The 19391-nt window shown below is 43.6% G+C and overlaps 1 protein-coding gene across 1 annotated transcript; it reads left to right on the top strand.

The window, feature by feature from the left end:
- The first annotated feature begins 369 nt into the window (after positions 1-369).
- cfap70 (cilia and flagella associated protein 70) lies at positions 370-16148 on the top strand. Its single transcript, XM_062392923.1, has 26 exons — positions 370-438; positions 860-1046; positions 1623-1718; positions 1818-1885; positions 2456-2647; positions 2909-3091; positions 3200-3294; positions 3572-3659; positions 3896-4033; positions 4163-4324; positions 7898-7981; positions 8162-8253; positions 8497-8557; positions 8689-8871; positions 8974-9105; positions 9412-9540; positions 9832-9965; positions 10863-10978; positions 11504-11704; positions 11803-11942; positions 12093-12245; positions 12383-12544; positions 12723-12812; positions 13029-13130; positions 13420-13467; positions 13774-16148. Exons 1-26 carry the CDS (start codon positions 370-372, stop codon positions 13858-13860), a joined length of 3192 nt encoding a protein of 1063 aa, XP_062248907.1. The 3' UTR covers positions 13861-16148.
- The last annotated feature ends 3243 nt before the right edge of the window (positions 16149-19391 follow it).

Raw genomic sequence — 19391 nt, 5'->3', positions numbered from 1 at the left:
ATCCATCCATCCATCCATCCATCTATCTATCTATCTATCTATCCATCCATCTATCTATCTATCTATCCATCTATCTATCTATCTATCTATCTATCTATCTATCTATCTATCTATCTATCTATCTATCTATCTATCTATCTATCTATCTATCTATCTATCTATCTATCTATCTATCTATCCATCCATCCATCCACACCTGCTGGTCTGTCAGTCAGGATATTTCAGATTGTACTTGAACGCACCAGCATTTGTGTACTTTCGCCATGGAGATGTGAATCTGCTATTTGAAGGAAGAGGCTAACTGCTAACTGCTAACAGCTAACAGCTAAATGCTAACTGCTGAACTTTATTCTGTCGTCAGTGTTCACGATGGAGACCCCCAAAGAAGCATCAGAAGCATTCTTTATTAAAATCACCACAACATGTGGAAACAACCTGGTGAGTCTGATTTTACCTGAAGGATAAGTGACAAGTTAGCTTCATATGCTAACTACTAACCCCGCCCACTTTAAATTACGAGGTTTGGGAATGTGTATATATTCACTTTGATTTTCTATCACATTCAGAGATTGCATGATTTTAAAGGTAATTTAAGGGAAACCCACCAAATCTGCTCTTATAGTTTATAATGATCTGAGAATAATTGATCCCCTCCAGAGCATTTATGGAAACTAGATCCTCATTACCTTTATTTTTTTCTTTTTTAAGGAGGACACAGATCAAAAAGTTCATCAGAATGTTTCGGATGGATGTTCCAAATTTGCAAGATGTAGCTTGAATGACTCGATTCAGGGACACATTTAAAACGACTGTCCACGCCTCATGTTATCTATTCTGTTTCTTTCCGCTTGTTTTTCAGCAAGGGAAAAAGGCCGACAGCTTCCAGAGCTTCCTGCGGGTTGAGGTGGACAACGTTCTGGTGGGACAGTCAGAAAACAAGCAGTACGACCCTGAGGAGCAGTGTGTTGACTACAACCTCACCTGCACCTATCTCTGTCATAATGACGCTCAGGGTCTCAGTGACATGGTCAACCACCCGATCATATGTAAGCTGAGTTTGTGTAGTTGTTTCTGCAAATTGCTCCACAGTGTCTCCTTGATGACCACACTTAGCTTGGGTGTTTTATTTCAAACTGATACGCCAACAGGAGATTGCACACATTCAGTTTTATTTCACTGACCTACAACCTGTCATTATATTAGTTTGTATATATTTGCTTACCAGAGACTTGAACCCAAATCTCTAACAAATTTAACTACACAACGAGTTCATGTGCATGGAGTTCATTTATTAATATTTTACTGACCTACCTGACCAAACAAGCCAATTAAAAGAAAGTCCCTTTATTTAGCCTTATTGTACATTTTTGTGAGACTAACTAATATACTGGTCTGCAGATATTCTGTCTGGACACAGCAGGTCCAGTCGCCATGAGTCACACACTTAGGTTGGGGGACAAGTCAATTGCAGCTTAAACTTAAACCATTGTACCTGATCCTTGTAAAAGCATTTGGAGTAATTTGCTGAGTGTTGAATGAAACAGAAGAAGGCCTGGAGTCCTAAAGCTCTGTACTGTCTTCCATTTCCACTGGATTAAATTGTGTCTGATTTTTGTGACCAGTGACAGTGAGTGAGTTCCAGCCCGAGGAGAAGAAGGTCGAGGCAAAGATGGTGGTGATGGGCCAAGCTGTGGTCGACCTGATGCCACTGCTGCAGGGTACAAGTCGTTCATGTTGTATTTTATGATAACACAAACTGGTGCAGAGGCCATGAAAGATGAATCCTGTGAGTACATGACTTTCTTCTTCTTCATCAGGTGAGTGCAGCTTCTCAGCCACGGTCCCATTGCATCCAGTGACCGGCCCCCCGACCAAGGAGTCCAAGGTTGGACTGATTACATATTCAATAATTCATAATATTTAATAATCATAATGTATCACTCATTCAATAATATCACTCAGTTATTGCCAGGCTCAGGGGAAGAAGTCACATCTTCTGTATTATTATATATTCTCTACAGTTTATAGCAGAAATATTAATAAAATAATATTAGTTTTGTAATGTCGTTTTTTTGTACAGCACAATTCAAAACACAGGCACAAAGGGTTTCACATCGTTAAACAGTATTAAAACATTGCAGGACTACAAAACAATACAGCAATGTTTGAAATAAAATGGTGTATGAGGATTTATAAAGGTTCACCTGGAGTGTCACTTGTTATCTGCAGCCCTTTCATATTATTCCGAAATGCTTGTGCTCTATCACAGGCGCCAAATAAAGGAGGAACTGAGTCCAGAGCAGGAAAAGAAAAATGCAGCCAGGTGTGCAGGATAAGGATCCACGAAAAACACAATGGTTTAGAAAAAAATAATTAGTTTGTTGTGTAACCGTGGGTAGAAAAAATCTTTAATGACAAATCAAATCAAACATCGTCTTCACTTGACCCCTTTTAGCAGTCGACCCTGGACGTGAGTGTCAGTGTGTCGGCTCCACTTCTGTCTGAGGTTGAACTGTCGACCTCCAACCTGCTGAAGGTCACCCTGGAGACAGCCTACGCCGTCCCTGAGTCCTGGACGCTGCTGTCGAATGCCGCCCCAACTCCCTCCACATTCACTGCCGCCCTGGAGGTCCCAGTGATGGCTAAGGTGAATGCTGCACTGTGTTTCTAATCTGGCTTCTCTGAGCTGTTTTATAATGAACTGTTTTACTTAACATCTTGTAAAGTGTTAGGAAGTGTAGCCCTGAGATTCTGCCCCTATATGATCTAAGGTAGTGTTGCTGTACAACGGTCATGGTGAATCAAAATGTAACAGGAAAAAAACAACAAGATGTCCCCACTTCAAACATGAATGTTTCCAGGATTAATGATTTAACCGATGTCGGTATACTCTTCTTCTAACTTCCAGAAAGATAAGGTACTGGTGTTTTGTGATGGGCAGCTGAAGCCAGGGGGGCAGAGGGAGGTGAGCGGCAGACAGAAGAAGAGGCCCAATCAGGCCCTACTGGTCCAAGGAAACCACTTCATGCCTGGAGTTTATCTCCAAGAAGAGCCCATCGAGCAGGAGGACGGCGAGCTGAAAGGATTAGAGGTAACTGTGGATCCGGCCTCCTTCTGCTGCTTCAACGTCTCATTGATTGATTTGAGCTGTTTGCCACGTTACTGTTGATTAACTGTCAAGGTTTGAATGTTCCAACAGGACCTTGAGTTTCGTAACGTGGCAGAGACCACGATGAGCAGGGTGAGCTGGGACACAGAGATGTGCTGCCTCCTGAATGCAAAAGGAGCTGCCAGGTCAGTGAAACACACAACTCACCTCTCATCCTCCTCCTACTCCTCCTCCTCCTCCTCCTCCTCCTCCTATCTGTCGACCATGCTGCCTGATGGCCATGTCTACAAATAGATTATTCTGGAAAGGACATTTGATCTTTAGACTATGCCGGAACATTATAGGATTCTACTAGATTGCATTTGACAACTTGGTTTTACCTTTAAAAGAAAAGTGGTAAAATAATGGCTCAGGAGAATGACCTGAGAAGATGTTTATCAATGTTTGTGACTCTAACTTCAGGCTACGACAGAGGATCACTGAGAGCAGACTGTGGCCAGTGGAGATCATGAGGTCGGTGGCTCCTCAAGCAAAAGCAGTGGGCAAGCAGGTGAGAGAGCTTTGTTATCGAAGGATAGGTTTGGAAATATTAAATATATTATTCAATAGTTTCTTTTCCATTGTGTATCGGCTCTGTGTCGTTAGCTCTCTAGCTTGAACCAGAACAGAGTAATGGACGACAACCCTCCACAAATGTTTTAGGCAAAATCGCATTCAAGTTCAATGGAGTTAATGCAACATTTTGTGTAATTTGTCCTTGTGTGTTTTTTTTCTTGCCTTGTGTAGCCGGCTGAGGAGAACTCAGAGATCCTTTCCCACTGTGTGGCATTTGTGGATATGGGGCGGCTGCTGTATCCCGGTATCAGCCGCATCCGAGGAGCGTACAGTGTCCGTGCCTTCTCCGAGGCCGAGCTGCTGAACAAGGTCATACAAATTCACACAAGGATGTCTACTGCACTTTACTGAATATACTAAACAACCCAACACTGCTTCCATCGTGTTTCTGTTATTGAGCCTCACCTAAAAGGTTTGTCTTCTGTCTTGTGCTCAAAGGCCAAGAGGACTGTCAGTGTGTTAAAGGAACTGGAGAAAGCTGCATCCAAACAGATGAAAGCTCATGCCAGCTCCGCTGCAAGCTCGAACAAGGGAAAGGCTGGGAAGAATACAGATGGAGCACAGAAGGGAGTCAAGGAATCAAAGGATCCACCCAAAAAGGTGAGAAAGGTCCTCACTACGAAAACATGTTACCTGGTAAAAGACAGTTTAATGTACAGAATTCCTGAAAATGTTTAAAATCATATAAGATAGAAACTGTAGATTTTCCAACCCGAGCAAAACCTAGTGGTTGATTTTTTTTAACCTTTCACCAACAATTTCTTCTGGATTCATCAATGAAAAACAGATCAGATTTTCATTCTTTCAGTTTCATAAAGTACGACTTCTGGTTTTTCCAAGATGGCGCCAAGATGGCGCCACGAACGGCTGCCACGGTGTGTTGGTGCGCACTTCTGTGTTTGTTTTTAGTATTTAATTCTGTTAATTGCGACCCAACTCGGATTACTTTCACGATGGACGAGCTTCTTAACATCAGGGACACAACACCATCTGATTTATGTCCCAACTTTCTCGCATCTTCCGTGGATTTAGTTGATTTACTGGTCAAAGGTGCGGTGCTCCTCGGCCACGCAGCGAGACTGAGACGGAGACGGAGAGGAAAGCGCGCTGGGGCTCTGGTGCGCTTCAGGGAGAGAGGATTTCGCTCATCACTCCCGTGCATTCTCCTCTCTAATGTCCGCTCGCTGTGCAATAAGATGGACGAACTGCGCCTTCTCATCCGGACAAATAGAGACTTCTCCCTCTCTTCTGTATTCTGTTTTACTGAATCGTGGCTGACCGAAGCCACACCGGACTCCGCCGCACAGCTGACCGGCTTTCAGCTGTTACGCGCGGACCGCGACCCGATCCTCTCACGCAAGGCAAAAGGCGGAGGGATTTGTTTTTATATAAACCAGGGCTGGTGCAGCGACGTGAAAGTCATTTTACAGTCCTGTTCTCCGGACCTGGAAACTTTTTTCATCACCTGCAGACCGTTCTACTCTCCCCGGGAATTCACCTCTTTCATCCTGGCTGGAGTCTACATCCCCCCGCAAGCTGACGTGCGCGAGGCTCAACGACAACTCGCTGAGCAGATACTGGGAGTGGAGAGAAGGAGAGAGAACACATATTCCCCCGTTATTGTCCTTGGGGACTTTAATAAGGGGAACTTATCTCAGGAGCTCCCAAAATATAAACAGTTAATTAAATGCCCGACCAGGGGGGAGAACACCCTGGATCACTGCTACAGCACCATCAGCAAGGCTTATCATGCAGTCTCCCGCGCTGCCCTGGGTCTGTCCGACCACGCTCTCATTCACCTGATCCCGGCTTACAGACAGAAACTCAAGATTTCTAAACCTGCTGTGCTGAGATCAAAGAACTGGAGCAGCAGAGAAGCTGTGGAGGAGCTGCGTGACTGCCTTGAAAACACAGACTGGGACATTTTTAGAACTGCCACTTACAGCCTGGACGAATATACAGATGCTGTGACGTCCTACATCAGCTTCTGTGAAGACCGATGTATTCCAACACGCACCAGGGTGTGTTATAACAACGACAAGCCCTGGTTCACAGCAAAACTCAAACAGCTTCGTTTGGAGAAAGAGGTGGCCTTCAAGAGTGGGGACATGGATAGGTTCAGACTAATTAAATACTCGTTTGGCAAGGAGATTAAGGAGGCCAAACGACTGTATTCAAAGAAGCTGGAACAACAGTTTGCAGCCAGCGACTCCTCGTCAGTCTGGAAAGGCCTTCGGGTGATCACCGGCTGCAAGACCAAATCCCCCCACTCTGTGGAAGACTTGAGACTTGCCAACGATCTGAATGACTTTTATTGTAGATTCGATAGACCCTCTCAAACCCCCCCCGCATCTATCACACCTCTTCTCCCCAGCCTGGACAAAGACACTAGCCCCCCCCACAAAATGGCCCCAGACTGCCCCATCACCTCCATCCCCCCCTTCACACCTCTCTCAATTCAGGAGAGAGATGTAAATAAGCTCCTGAAGAAACTGAACCCCCGCAAGGCAGCTGGACCAGACGCTGTCTCCCCCTCTACACTGAGGCACTGTGCGGATCAGCTTTCTCCATTGTTCACGGACATTTTCAACACCTCACTGGCTGAATGTGTTGTACCCGCCTGCCTGAAAACATCCACCATCATCCCCGTTCCCAAGAAGCAGAGGATCACAGGCCTTAATGACTACAGACCAGTCGCCCTGACCTCTGTAGTAATGAAGACCTTCGAGCGACTCGTGCTGACCCACCTCAAAACTATAACCAACCACCTCCTCGACCCGCTGCAGTTTGCCTACAGAGCCAACAGGTCCGTAGACGATGCAGTCAACATGGGACTCCACTTCATCCTCCAGCACCTCGACTCCCCCAGCACCTACGCCAGGATCTTGTTTGTGGACTTCAGCTCCGCATTCAACACCATCTCTCCAGCTCTTCTCCGGGACAAGCTGACCCAGCTGAGCGTGCCTGACCCCACCTGCAGGTGGATCACCAACTTCCTGACCGACAGGAAGCAGCGCGTGAGGCTGGGGAAGCTTGTCTCTGACACCCGGACCATCAGCACTGGAGCCCCTCAAGGTTGTGTGCTCTCTCCTCTCCTCTTCTCCCTCTACACCAACAACTGCACCTCCAGCCATCCCTCTGTCAAACTCCTGAAGTTTGCCGACGACACCACCCTTATTGGATTAATTTCCAATGGGGACGAGGCCGCCTACAGAGAGGAAGTTAACAGCCTGGCTTCCTGGTGCAGCCAGAACCACCTGGAGCTGAACGCTTCAAAAACTGTAGAGATGGTGGCAGACTTCAGGAGGAGCCCAGCCCAAACCGCCCCCCTCACCATGTGCGACTCCCCAGTTAAAACAGTGGAGTCATTCAGATTCCTGGGGACGATCATAGCACAGGACCTGAGGTGGACGGAGAACATCACCTCCATCACCAAGAAGGCCCAGCAGAGGATGTTCTTCCTGCGGCAACTGAGGAAATTCAGCATGCCGCGGAAAGTGATGGTTGAGTTCTACACAGCCATCATTGAGTCCATCCTCACCTCATCCATCACCGTTTGGTTCGCTGCCTCCACTGCCAAGGACAAGGGCAGACTGCAGCGGATCATTCGGTCAGCTGAGAAGGTCATCGGCTGTGACCTGCCGGCTCTCCTAGACCTGTTCCACTCCAGGACCAGAAAGAGAGCAGGCAAGATCATCGCTGATCCTTCCCATCCCGGTCACCACCTGTTCCAGAGACTTCCATCTGGGAAAAGGTTCCGGGCCGTCAGGACTAAAACCTCGCGTCACCTGAACAGCTTTTTCCCCATGGCAGTGGGGCTCACAAACAAGCCCCCCCCATCACACTGACTCTGCTGACCCCCCCCCCCCCCCACCCTCGCACATAATTTATAACACTACATTATTGGCACTACCACCAATCTTTGCACCTTAAAACCGCACACAACACATTTACTGTATATATTATTTTTTCGATATTGTTGTTTTTTATATTGATGTTTATATTGCTCTATATTGTTGTTTTTATATTGTTGTTTGTAAAGTGCACCAACCACACCAAGGCAATTTCCTGTATGTGAAAATATACAAGGCAATAAAAAGAATTCTGATTCTGATTCTGATTCTGATTCTGGAAATCTGTTAGTTTAAAGTAAAAGTTGTGTTTGTTTGTCAGCAACCTGCCAATCCGGTCAAGACGGCTCCAGCCGAGAACGACAGCCCGACCGAGACGGAGCCGAACGGCAACACAGACCAGAATGTAAGTTTCCACTAAACGGCAGCAAAACTGAAAACTGTGTTTTCAAACATGGTTCATTACAGATTGAATCATCGCTTCATGAAAAAATCCTTTGAACTTATATTCACTTTACCTGCTTACTGTTATGTCATACTTCTGAAAGTCTTCATCGTATTCACACCTCACTCCTCTTAATGACAGACGTATTCTGAATCCAGAACCTACCTCATCATTGAGATCTCCTTGGAGAAACCACTGGTGCCCGTAACCTCTCCAGAGGAACTGTCCAGAAGGTAACGTGTTTCATAAATCCAGCATCCTGTGGTCACTGAGCTTGACCCTGCTCTGTTGATTAGGATGTTTGTGGATTGTGGCCCGGAGCAAATCAAACTTTAGCTTTCAGAAAATGAGCTGTTCACTAAATGAACTCTTAGTTCTAATAGTGACACGTTCATACATTTCCTCATGGCCCTGTAGGTTCCTTACTGACTGTGAAACACTAGTGGGTGAGAATGTGTCTCTGTTTCCTCCTGCAGGGTGAAGGCATTGATCCCACCCAGACCTCCCCCTCCAGATGGTCCTCGCAGAGCAGCAGAGGTAAAACACACACACAGTAACACAAACGTGGCCAAAACACTTGTGCACAAAAGATAATCCACACACCTCAGGGGAGAGATGCTACCTTTCTTTACATTCTTTAAACTCTGCGCTGGTGTGTGCTCCTACAGGCTGTTGGGGACTTCCACAGGCAGGTGGGCAGCGTGGTGACCAAAGTTTCAGACCAGTATCGGGAATTACTTGGAGGAACATGCAAGCCGTCAGAAGACAGCAGCCCGGAGCAAGTGGCAGTTCAGCTGATGGGAGCGCTCAATGTCTCTGGGAGATACTTCGCCTTCAAGGAGCAGATGAAGGTAAGAACAACTGCACAAAGCACACAGCTGAAACTAGCAGGAACCCTGACAGTCTTCAATATACGTGTGTGTGTGTGTGTGTGTGTGACTGTCTGTGTGTAGCATGCAGTGGTTAGGCTTGTACGTGACAAGATGCGGAAGACAGATCCCATCACTGACCCTCAGGATCTACAGGCTTTCGTTAGTAAGCTCTACGTCTATCTGCAGGATGAGATGCACATCGCCCTAAACAAGGTAACACACACACACATACACACACTCATTTATGTCTTCAGGACATTACATTGACCTATAATGATTTCCTGACTTTTTCTAATCGCAACAATACTGAGAACTGGCCTTAAGCCAATCTTAGCCTGGAACTAACCCCGACCTTAACACTCGTCGTCACCTTAAAATGAACTTGTTCTTTGTCCTCATAAATAAAAGAAAACGCCATAATATGACTGTATTAATAGATCTGGTGAGTTATACTTAGACCACAAACACGCACATATTGCATACATATATATATACTCGTTTTCCTTTTCTCCTCTCCAGATTTATTCAGAAGATGTTGATGACGATTCCAAGGATGAATTCCAGTTGAGTTCTTCTCAGCTCAGACATTTTGCAAAGGAAGCTCAAGTGACTGGGGATTATGAGGAGGCTGCTCATTACTGCCACGAGGTAGGACAACATGCCGTCCGTCCTAATGCATCCGCTCCTAATTCAAAAATAAATAGAGTTGAAAAGAAAGATATAAGCTAAACAGAGCGGTGTTGAAAGCTAATTACACAGTATTGTTCAAAAATATACCAACTGCAGGGCTTCGGATTGCTTGTATCAGTGTGTTTGTGCGTGTTTGTGTGTCTGTGTGTGTGTTAGGCCATGTCCTGCTGCAGATGTGATTAGTGCAGTTAATGACAGTTTGGTGAAATAACCGAGTGCCTGCTGAATTTGGTCTTTTTTCTCCCACAGCTCGTGGTGAGGGACCCCAATGAGCCCTCCCACAGATTTGAGTGGGGGGGTCTCTGCATGCTGACTGGAGACCACATGAAGGCTAAAGAGTGTTTCCATGATGCGGTATCCATCCAGCAGACACATCAGCCCAGGTAAGACACGGCCCAGTTCTAAAACCATAGTGTCAAACTTTAATCTAGTGGTTGCTGATTTGCACGGCTGTATGATTGTGTCTTAAAGAGCAGTGAGCAGAACCCTGTCATCATTCTGCCCCCGTCTGGGTCTTATCAAACTTTTAAAGACTTTTAACTTGTTTCTTTGTGGATTTCTTTTTATTTTGAAACAATCCCCAGAGAAGATATTCTCTCGTTTGATTTTTAGATTCCTGTCTTTGCTTGAGTGTGTAGTCAGTTTTTTTCCTGTCCTCATCATCCAATTTCTCATCAGTGTGGCGTCAGTTTCTCCGAGTTTTCAAGTTTTGTTATTCCCCAGACGCCGTTCTAGTGTTTTACTACAAACCTTTGTCTCATTTCTGCTCCTTCTGCTCGAGAGTTTAAGACACCACTGCTTTCTTGATTGCCAATCTGTGCCAAGCCCATTAATCAGTTCATTAAATCTGTCCTCGTCTTGCATCTACAATTGGGTCCTCACCTCACCTCTGTCCAGAGCCTATATACTATCTATCATGGTTATTTATCCATCACAGTTACTAAAATAATATTAGGTGTACTGGCATACATATTATAAAACAGGACATTATAAAGATACTTCCAGTTCACTGGTTCTCTGCTCCCAGTCATTGCTATTTAATATAAAATAAAATTAATAGTTAAAGGTTCTTCCCCTGCACCAGATCACATATCTTTTATTAGAGATGATAATTCACGTTGTCATTTCTACATTGGAAACTGTGTGAAAAGGAAATTGTTGGATCAGCGACAGCCCATCCAAACTTCACTGGAAGGCGACTCAGGAGTTATGTTTAACCAGGCATCCAAATAATCTGCTGCTGAAAAATGTAAATGTCGATCCTTTTCTTGTTTCCACAGCCTTATGATGTGTGGCGTGTTGGCAGCAACGTATGAGCGGTACGCGGAGGCTCGGACCTTCCTGGAGCAGGCCACGGACATAAAACCCCCCAGTGTGGTGGGCTGGACTCTGCTGGGTAAGATGGAGGTTTAATATCCTACTCGCTGCTGTTTTACCTGTGAACCTGCTGCTAACTGCAAAAACCTAAACGCCATTACTACCAAGCTTCTACTGTCGAATCTCTACCCAGTTAACGTTCACCCAGTATGATGGCAATCCTGTAATGGTCGAGCTTCACAGGAACTTTTGAATGATATGGTCTATGTGTAGTTTTTTTTATTTATTTAAGAGTTTGATCCCTTTTGCTATAAGGCAGTTATGTGTTTCATCATTTCACTGCTGTAGATCAATGCATACATCTGTCTTTAAGAGCTTCTAACAGATTAATTTGTCTGGCTCCAGAACATTATGTTGAGTCAGCATCTTGTTTTAAAGCTTTTCCAGAGAAAACCCTCATGAGTATTCTTAAACTAGTCTAAAGCAGGTATAAAATAAATATTCCAATCTTTAAAAAACGTAACAACACTAGTAGAGAAGAAAGATGTATGCAGGGAAGATTTCACTATGGTCTGTCCTCATGTTCTCGTGGTCCGTTGTCCAGGTTTTCTCCATGAGTGGCAGAATGAACCCATCCTGGCTCAGAGGGCTTTTCTTGAGGCCAAAAAGCATCTGATTGCAGTCGTAGAAAAGAAGCAACCACAAGCCGGCGATCTGAAAAAGAAACGCAAAGGCCTGAAAACCAAGCAGGTGGAGGAAGTGGACACAGCTGCTCCTGTGTGTCAGTCTCCTGATGAGAATCCAGGTGAGGAGACCCCAGAGAAAAAGAGAGATGGAGTTCTCTCACCTAAATAACTGTGTTATCTTTTGTGTTTTATAATATTATTGTGTTTTCTCTTCCAGATCCAGAGCATGTTAACCAGAACTCAGAGAGACACAAAGAGTCTTCTGCAAAAAGTGTCATCAACAGTTCTAATTCAGAATGTCCCACCACCATTTACATAGAGGCTGTCAAGTTCCTGCTGCAGAACAATGCACTGCAGGTAGAAACACACTCAGCATTGTGTGGTTTGTCAAGCCACTGGTCAAATATATCTAGATGATAGGGTCCCTTCAAGTTTATGATCAGTTCCAATAAAATTTAAGTTTGAAAAATGCCAGATGTCAGCTGACACGGTTGTGTTTGTCATCAGATGGCAGAGCATGCTCTGTCCCAAGAGCTCCTGTGTTCAGAAGGAGGTCAGAGCGTCTCCTACCTCCTTCATCTGGCCAAGCTGCAGCTGCTCAAAGCTGACTACTGCACTGCTGCTGCCACCCTCAAGATGGCACTGTTTCAAAGAGATCAGGTACTTTCTCACACACACACACACACACACACACACAGTCTACTGGTTGCAGCACTTAGCAACACCCTTCAGTCTATTGTGAGGACTGGGTGGAAAATGTGTAGTTACCTGTAAAGCTTTGTCTCCCCTGTGAGCAGGATGCAGACATATGGGCTCTGAATGGTCACTGTCACTTCCTGCAAGGGGCCTTCAGTGACGCCCAGGAGAGCTATGAGCGGAGCCTGCACTTACCACAGCAGCCGTCTGACTCTCACCCTGTTCTCCTCCGCTCGGGATCCATCTACCTCCTGCATAAGATGGTCAGATACTGAGACATCATGTTATAAATGTGTATGTGTGTCATAAACAGAGCACTGTGCTACAGAGACAAGATAGAAATCACAGTGATTCTCAATAAATTTGCTTGATTAAATTACTTAACACAGTTTGTAAGCCATTAACTCGTAGACTCTGAATCTCTTGTGTTTCAACTTTCAGTTTGAAAAAGCCAAAGAAGTCTTCCAGCGGGCTTGTGAACAGTCGCCCTCCTGCCTGACGTGGCTGGGTCTGGGCACCGCCTTTTACCGGGTAAAGCTCCACTTCCGGAACAACGATGGAAATGATATCAACTAAATATTTAAGTTTATATATATAAAAATGTAAAATTGTTCAAATGTAATGAGTCTGAGTGATAACACTTACTCGTAAGTACTCAGAACTAACTTGGCTTCAAGAGTTGTAACTACTTTTATTAACTTTGAAAAGAACTGAGCCGTGGTTGTGTTTGTGTTTGTGTTTGTGTAGTTGGAGAATCTGTCTATAGCCGAGGAGGCTTTGACGGAGGCCAACCATTTAAACAACCAGAATGCAGAGGTGTGGGCCTACCTGTCTCTTATTTGCCTTAGGGTGAGTGATGCAGACTCTGAAAACACAAAAGCTACGTCCCAGTTCGGGTCCACATGAAGTGTTTCTTTACCCAAATATGGGAGCATAGCCTGTGAGTCCTGTGCTCCCACAATCCTGCACGGCAAGTTTAGTTTGACCTTCAACTCCCCCTCAAAGGACACTTGTGTGAGTGGGCTGTGTCCCTGCACGAATGCAGCCCCTGAACGGGGACACAGTTGAAATGCACTTATTACTTTTTCTCTGTTCCTCAGGAATTTGATCTAACATGTGACGAACCGTTTGTTTTCAGACCGGCAGACAAGAGGAAGCAGAGCAGTTTTATAAGTTTGCAGTGAAGGTGAGTGGTCTGGTGGTGTTTTCAAAATAGTTGTCCTTTGTTGCATTTCATTTGTTTCTAAAATAGCGGGAAACAAAGCTAATGAATTCCCTGTTGAGTCGGTAAATAAACACATTTAACTACAAGAGAAAATGTTTTCACAGATATTCTCTTGCTTTTGTTTTCTGGTTCCACAAACACGTCTGAGCCTCTGTGTTTATCATTCATTTGGTCATAATGTTTTCATTTGAGTGAATATGTTGCTGTAATCATTATTTGGGTTTTCATTTTCTCCAGACTCACTTCATCTCTTTTTCGTGATTTCAGTTTAAGCTGCAGAAGAAGTTTCTCCTCACAGAGTTCAATGAGCTGAAGACTCAGCTCCGACTCAGTCGCCTGGTGTTACGGTCATAACTGTGCCCTGTCCCTGTTTGAGCTTCTGAATCCCCAGATGCTCCTCCTCCTTCCTGGCTGGGGGTGAAGGCAAGGAATCATCAGGAAGAATCACCAAGGGATGGCATGAATTCTGTCCAGCTGTAAATTGTGTGTGAACAGCTCACCAAACTAGATTATTGAGATTAAATTTGTATTGAGAGATAATATTGTTCTTGTCTGAGAGTCAGACCAGAATTGTTTATTAGAAAACCCTAACTCTAAAAAGAGACTTTTGATTTGAACTAGTTCTGGTTAATGTTTGGACAGTGTTTTTGCGAGACCAAAGGCCTCCTCTTTGGTCTATATGTGTAGTCCAGTGGTTCTCAAAGTTGGGGGCCTGGACATACTCCAGGGGGGGCGCAATGTCACAGACAAAAAAAATACAAATAATAATAATAATAATTAAAAAAATAAATATGACCTGTCACTGGTTAGTGAAAGCCCATAGCATTACTCCCTTGGCGTAATGCTATGGGCTGGACTGACACAAACAAATCAAATACTGATTTGTTCCTGATCCACCAATCAAAAGAGGACTGTTCATTTGAACGCGATTTGCACGAACGCGAGTATAAAAGTAACTGCAGGCATGGTCAGGGCTCACCCTCACTGAGACGACCCCCTGCAGAGTTTCTGCGATTGCGCTTGTTTCCTCGATAATTCAGATATTCATTGCTTTATAAACAGTCTTTTTAAAGACTCTCTCCTTCCTTAGTAATTCCTTCCTGCACTTGCAACAGGCCTATTCGTAGCCTAATCTAAGGAGTAGTTTTCTCCAAAGTCTTTTTTAGAAAGCTCATAGCCCCAAGAGCTAGCCTTCTAGCTACCTAACTTCTTCCAACTGCAGCTAGCCCATTTCTCCTTAACACCTACCTTTACATCTTCAATCATCCACCAGCATCTGAGCTACACAGCTCAACAGAATCGCTAAGGCAGAAACCACACAACCAATCAGAAGACTTCTCAGAACTGTGAACAGCACAGCAACTTCCTTTTTTTTAAATAGCCTTGTGTATATATAGAATTATCCCTACTTTTGTATATATTTCTATATTTACTAAGATTTTTACCCAATTAATGTGTAGAAGCACTACAAAAGTGGAATTTTCATAATATGTCCCCTTTAAGTAGCACTCTATATCTCCACTCAGATAAAAAAATCTTTATCCGGGAACATGATATATATATATAGAGTCTGACATGTGCATACCTGGAAAACCACGAGAACCAAACTGGTGGTGCATGCAAAGGCCTAAACTTGGTTCCTTGACTCTTGCATGTGTGAATCTGGAACCGTTCTCCGGCTCTGCAGGAGGATGTATCTAAGACACTTTCTTGTGCTACAGTGTCATTGGTGAATTTCCTCTACAGAGGATAAATTAAAGTACATCTTATCTTACCTTATCTTAAATACATGTGCAAGAAATTTTGTTTTTCATCGTTTTATTTTGTGCAATACTGTCATTGTGAGGACGTTAATCTTTTTTATGAAGTTTTGAAATCAAATTGCAAATCCCTCCATTAACCTTGACAGTCCTTGTCAGCTCAGTGGCTGGGGGATGTAGGTGCAGCTGACTTTTTCCCCCTCCTTCGCAGCCCCAAAAGGTGGCGGACTCTCTTACACAATGAAGCTTTCTTTGGTTTCTCTGTCTTCGTACAAAAAGAGTTCTGCTTAGTCGTTGCTGGGTCTTGACTAGTCACCACGTTTTGGTGAAAAAAACCTTCCATCACTGCTTAATCTATTAGTTTGAAATAGAAAGTTATAACTATACTTGACAGATTTCTGCGTCAGATGAAGTTCTCTCTCGATCACAGTGAATGGTCACTTTCTGAAATCGATGTCACATTCCCTACACTTAATGTTGCTATAAAGGACCTAATGGTATGTATCAATGGAACATTTAAGATCATAGAGCATGAGCCTTTGATAAATAGAACATTGAACGTGTCTTTAATCTTTAACACTAAACGTTTTTTTGATCTTAAACAGTTGGGAGTTAAACACCCCAACCAGTTCTCTTCTTCCGGAACATCCCATTTATTCCTTTTTTTTTTTTTTTTTGCACATGTTTACTTTCAATAGTCATATTTCATCACATAATGCAGAAATCTAGATTCATAATCATGGATTCCACCAGTCCCCTAAATGTATTATTATTATTATATCAAGATCCATGAATTATTCTCTGTGAATCAGTGAAAATGTAAAAGAAATCTTTTGTCTCACATTGTTAAGACAATGAAATAAAACCGTGAATCCACAATTACTGCTGGTTTGAAAAGTCTTAAATACGCAAAAATATTACATACAAAGTCTTAATTATGTTTAGCAATCACTGGTATTGGATTTTTTTTTCCCCAATATCAACATTGCCATCTGCACCACAAGTCCACATAGGACGGGAACTCAGGTTTTAGCTTTAGCAGACAGTTGTTGTAACTCACCTCAATGCCTAATACTGGACTATCCTCTGTAATAACACAGGCTTTTTGTTTGTTCCCTGTACATGGTTTTAGAGCGACATTCTGCAAGTGATGCAAATGGGTGCCTTGAAACTTCAGGGTTTTTTAATCTGAACTGCAAATTAAACATGATTTAATGTTACTTCATTTGTTTTTCATTAAAAAACACGCCCCCTATCCCAGACGAGAGCAGGACACGGACTCAACCCGAGAGAATTTGGTAAATAAAAAATACATCTAATCTGATTATACATCCCGCTATAAATTCATGAAACACTTCAAGACACAGGACTGAACTAATTGTACCGCCAGTCGTGTGTGCGGGGGCAATTAGCTAGCTAATGTCGACAATGGTGTTAACTAAATGTGCGTTAGCTTAATTTAGTGCGTGGAAAGTTTCTTTTTTGGGTTTTCATTTTCATTTTCTCCAGACTCACTTCTTGGTTTCTTGTATCAGGTCATTAAATATCAAGATAAAGTAGTGCAACTTCTTGCGCCAAAACCTCACCGTCCCACAGTTATGCACAGTTAGCTCATTCGCACATACTCACTGTGAGATGGAGAAAACCATAGAGAGAATAATACAGAGGTTCTTTTGGCCAGGTATTCACAGGGAGGTAGAACATTTCTGTAGCAGTGACCCAGAGTGCCAGGTCACCGCTCCAAAACCAAGGTACAAGAATCCTCTGATTCCTTTACCCATTATAGAGACTCCTTTTGAAAGAGTGGGGCTGGATATTGTGGGTCCACTGCCCAAGAGTGCTCGAGGCCATCAGTACATCCTTGTCCTGATGGACTACGCAACCACGTACCCTGAAGCCATTCCCCTTACGCCGGGTTCACACCGGACGCCGAAGCGACGCCGAAGCGTGGCGTATGCTCAGCGCCAAGCCTTAAAAAACAGCTGGCTCCCATCCACTCCCATTTTCAAATCCAAAGTTAACCGCTGGACTATTGGCTGTGAAAAACATAGTGAAAAATATCCTAACATCAAAAGGCCGGATCAGGCATTATAACAATTATTGGAAATCAATCTCACCGAAAATAATTTTGAGTTCATTGGATCTGCCAATATTTTCATGGCAGATTGGAAAGCAAGATGCCCCAAAAGGCTACTCCATTATTTTAGATATTTAGATGTCATTTGGGGGATTTGGGATAATACTCAAGAATCGAATAAAAAGAATCACGTGCTGATCCAGAAAAATCACTGCAATCTGGAGTATAAAACTCTCGAAGGACCTCGTTCCTGACATTACGCTCGTCCAAATGGCTAAGTCTGTGCATAAACAGCTGGTGCGTGTGTTCGGCAGGAAGCTGAAAGAAAAGATTCTTGAGCAAGACACACAAGAGGAGAATATCATGATTGGTATCTTTCAGATGAAGCTCAAGAAGCACGCAGGAGAGCCTCCCTCCCTGCTATCCAGCAACTCACTGGTTTAGCCAAGGTGTAAAATAGGAAAGTAAAACTAGATATTTAAATATGCGTAATTCAAGATATATTGAGAAATTGTTAAAATATTGTTATACTGATATAACAGATAACTCAAATAGAACTAAACAATAATATTAAGCTTACATTTTAAAAACCAAAATAGAATTGATAAAACCAAAATAGGAAATCGTAAATCTTTTGAACTTCAATTTAATTCGTTTGAAGATTTGTATGTAACATGTGTGTAATGTTAGTTGTATTGTAAATGTGTCATATGGTACCTGTTGTTATATTATCTAAAACTCACTTTTTACTGCTCCAGCGAACCTAGACTCTGGTCCTGTTTACCCACTTAACTGCAACAAGCATTCTACTTGCGAATTTTCAATCCCTGGACAATAAAATGGACGAGTTACAGGCATGGATTAACTTCCAGCGGGACATCGCGAACTGCTGTGTGCTGGCGTTCACGGAGACCTGGCTGGATCCTATGGTGCCCAACTCCGCTGCCACTCCGGCCGGCTTTTCCATCTACTGGCAGGACAGAACCTCTGAGTCGGGTAAGAGCAGAGGTTTGAGGGGTGTGCTTGTTGGTTAACTCACGCTGGGGCTCGGATGTTGTTGCGCTTTCAACATGCTGCTCACCAGACCTGGAGCTGCTATCGATAACAGAGCGCCCTTTTTACATTCCCCGTGAATTCAGATTCGTTAGACGATCTGTACGGAGTTACTAATGGACTTGAGGATGCACAACCTGATGCAGTCTCTATTGTTGTTGGTGACTTCAATAGGGCTAATATGAGGAAAATTCCTGCCTAAATATCATCAGCCTATTCAATTTCCCAAACGGGGTGACCAGACTCTTGACCATTGTATACACAGACACTGTCTCTTCATATATCTCCAAATGCATCGATGCCTCATCCCTAGGGTCAGTTTCACGTCTTTCCCAAACCAAAAGCCCTGGGTAAATGGTAAGGGTCCGTGCTAAGCTCAGAGCACAGTCGTCTGCTTATAACTCTGGTGACCCGGAGGCTTTGAGGAAGTCCAGATGATCCGAGCACGGACTACCAGACTCAAAAACAACACTGACCCTCTGAACAGTCACCATGTACATTCTGCTCCCCCACTCATACAAATACACTTACTTCACAGATATTCATTTTATTTAATTTAACATTCCCCACTTCTTCACCCTGTAAACTGCTGATTCATTTGACTGTTATATGTTACGATGTTATATAGTATGTTATTTTACGCTGTCATTGGTGCATGTGACAAAAACTTTGATTATGAATTAAATATAAATAGGGTTAGTGTTACACAAGACATGGTGCAGTCCAATTACTGCTCAAAGCCATTTAAGGTTGTCTGCTGCAGCTGGGCCTCCTTTGGATCAATGGCTAGATGACTCAGGCAACAACCCCCAGGAACTTAATTAATTATCACAGAAAGAATTAGGAATTAAGAGAGGTTCGGGCTGGTCTCATCACAATTTCGTAGGAAATGCTACTAAAAGTAGTGCAATAGAATTGGTATGAATTCCACTAAATTGTGAGTCAGTAGGCTGGGGACACGTGACCTTTGCTCTTCTCTCTCCTATATGAAGTCT

Source organism: Platichthys flesus, chromosome 1 (genome assembly GCF_949316205.1).
Source record: "Platichthys flesus chromosome 1, fPlaFle2.1, whole genome shotgun sequence".
NCBI classification, from domain to species: domain Eukaryota; kingdom Metazoa; phylum Chordata; class Actinopteri; order Pleuronectiformes; family Pleuronectidae; genus Platichthys; species Platichthys flesus.
Note: the sequence above shows the minus strand (reverse complement) of the source record. Positions and strands in the feature narration are given on the sequence as shown.

What these genes read in the sequence shown, in the direction of transcription:
- cfap70 (XM_062392923.1), top strand. Translation starts at nt 370, where the DNA reads ATGGAGACCCCCAAAGAAGCATCAGAAGCATTCTTTATTAAAATCACC. An exon ending in AGGTCCCAGTGATGGCTAAG is followed by an intron (nt 2,648 to 2,908) that starts GTGAATGCTGCA and finishes TCTAACTTCCAG; the next exon opens with AAAGATAAGGTACTGGTGTT. An exon ending in CCAGAGGAACTGTCCAGAAG is followed by an intron (nt 8,254 to 8,496) that starts GTAACGTGTTTC and finishes TTCCTCCTGCAG; the next exon opens with GGTGAAGGCATTGATCCCAC.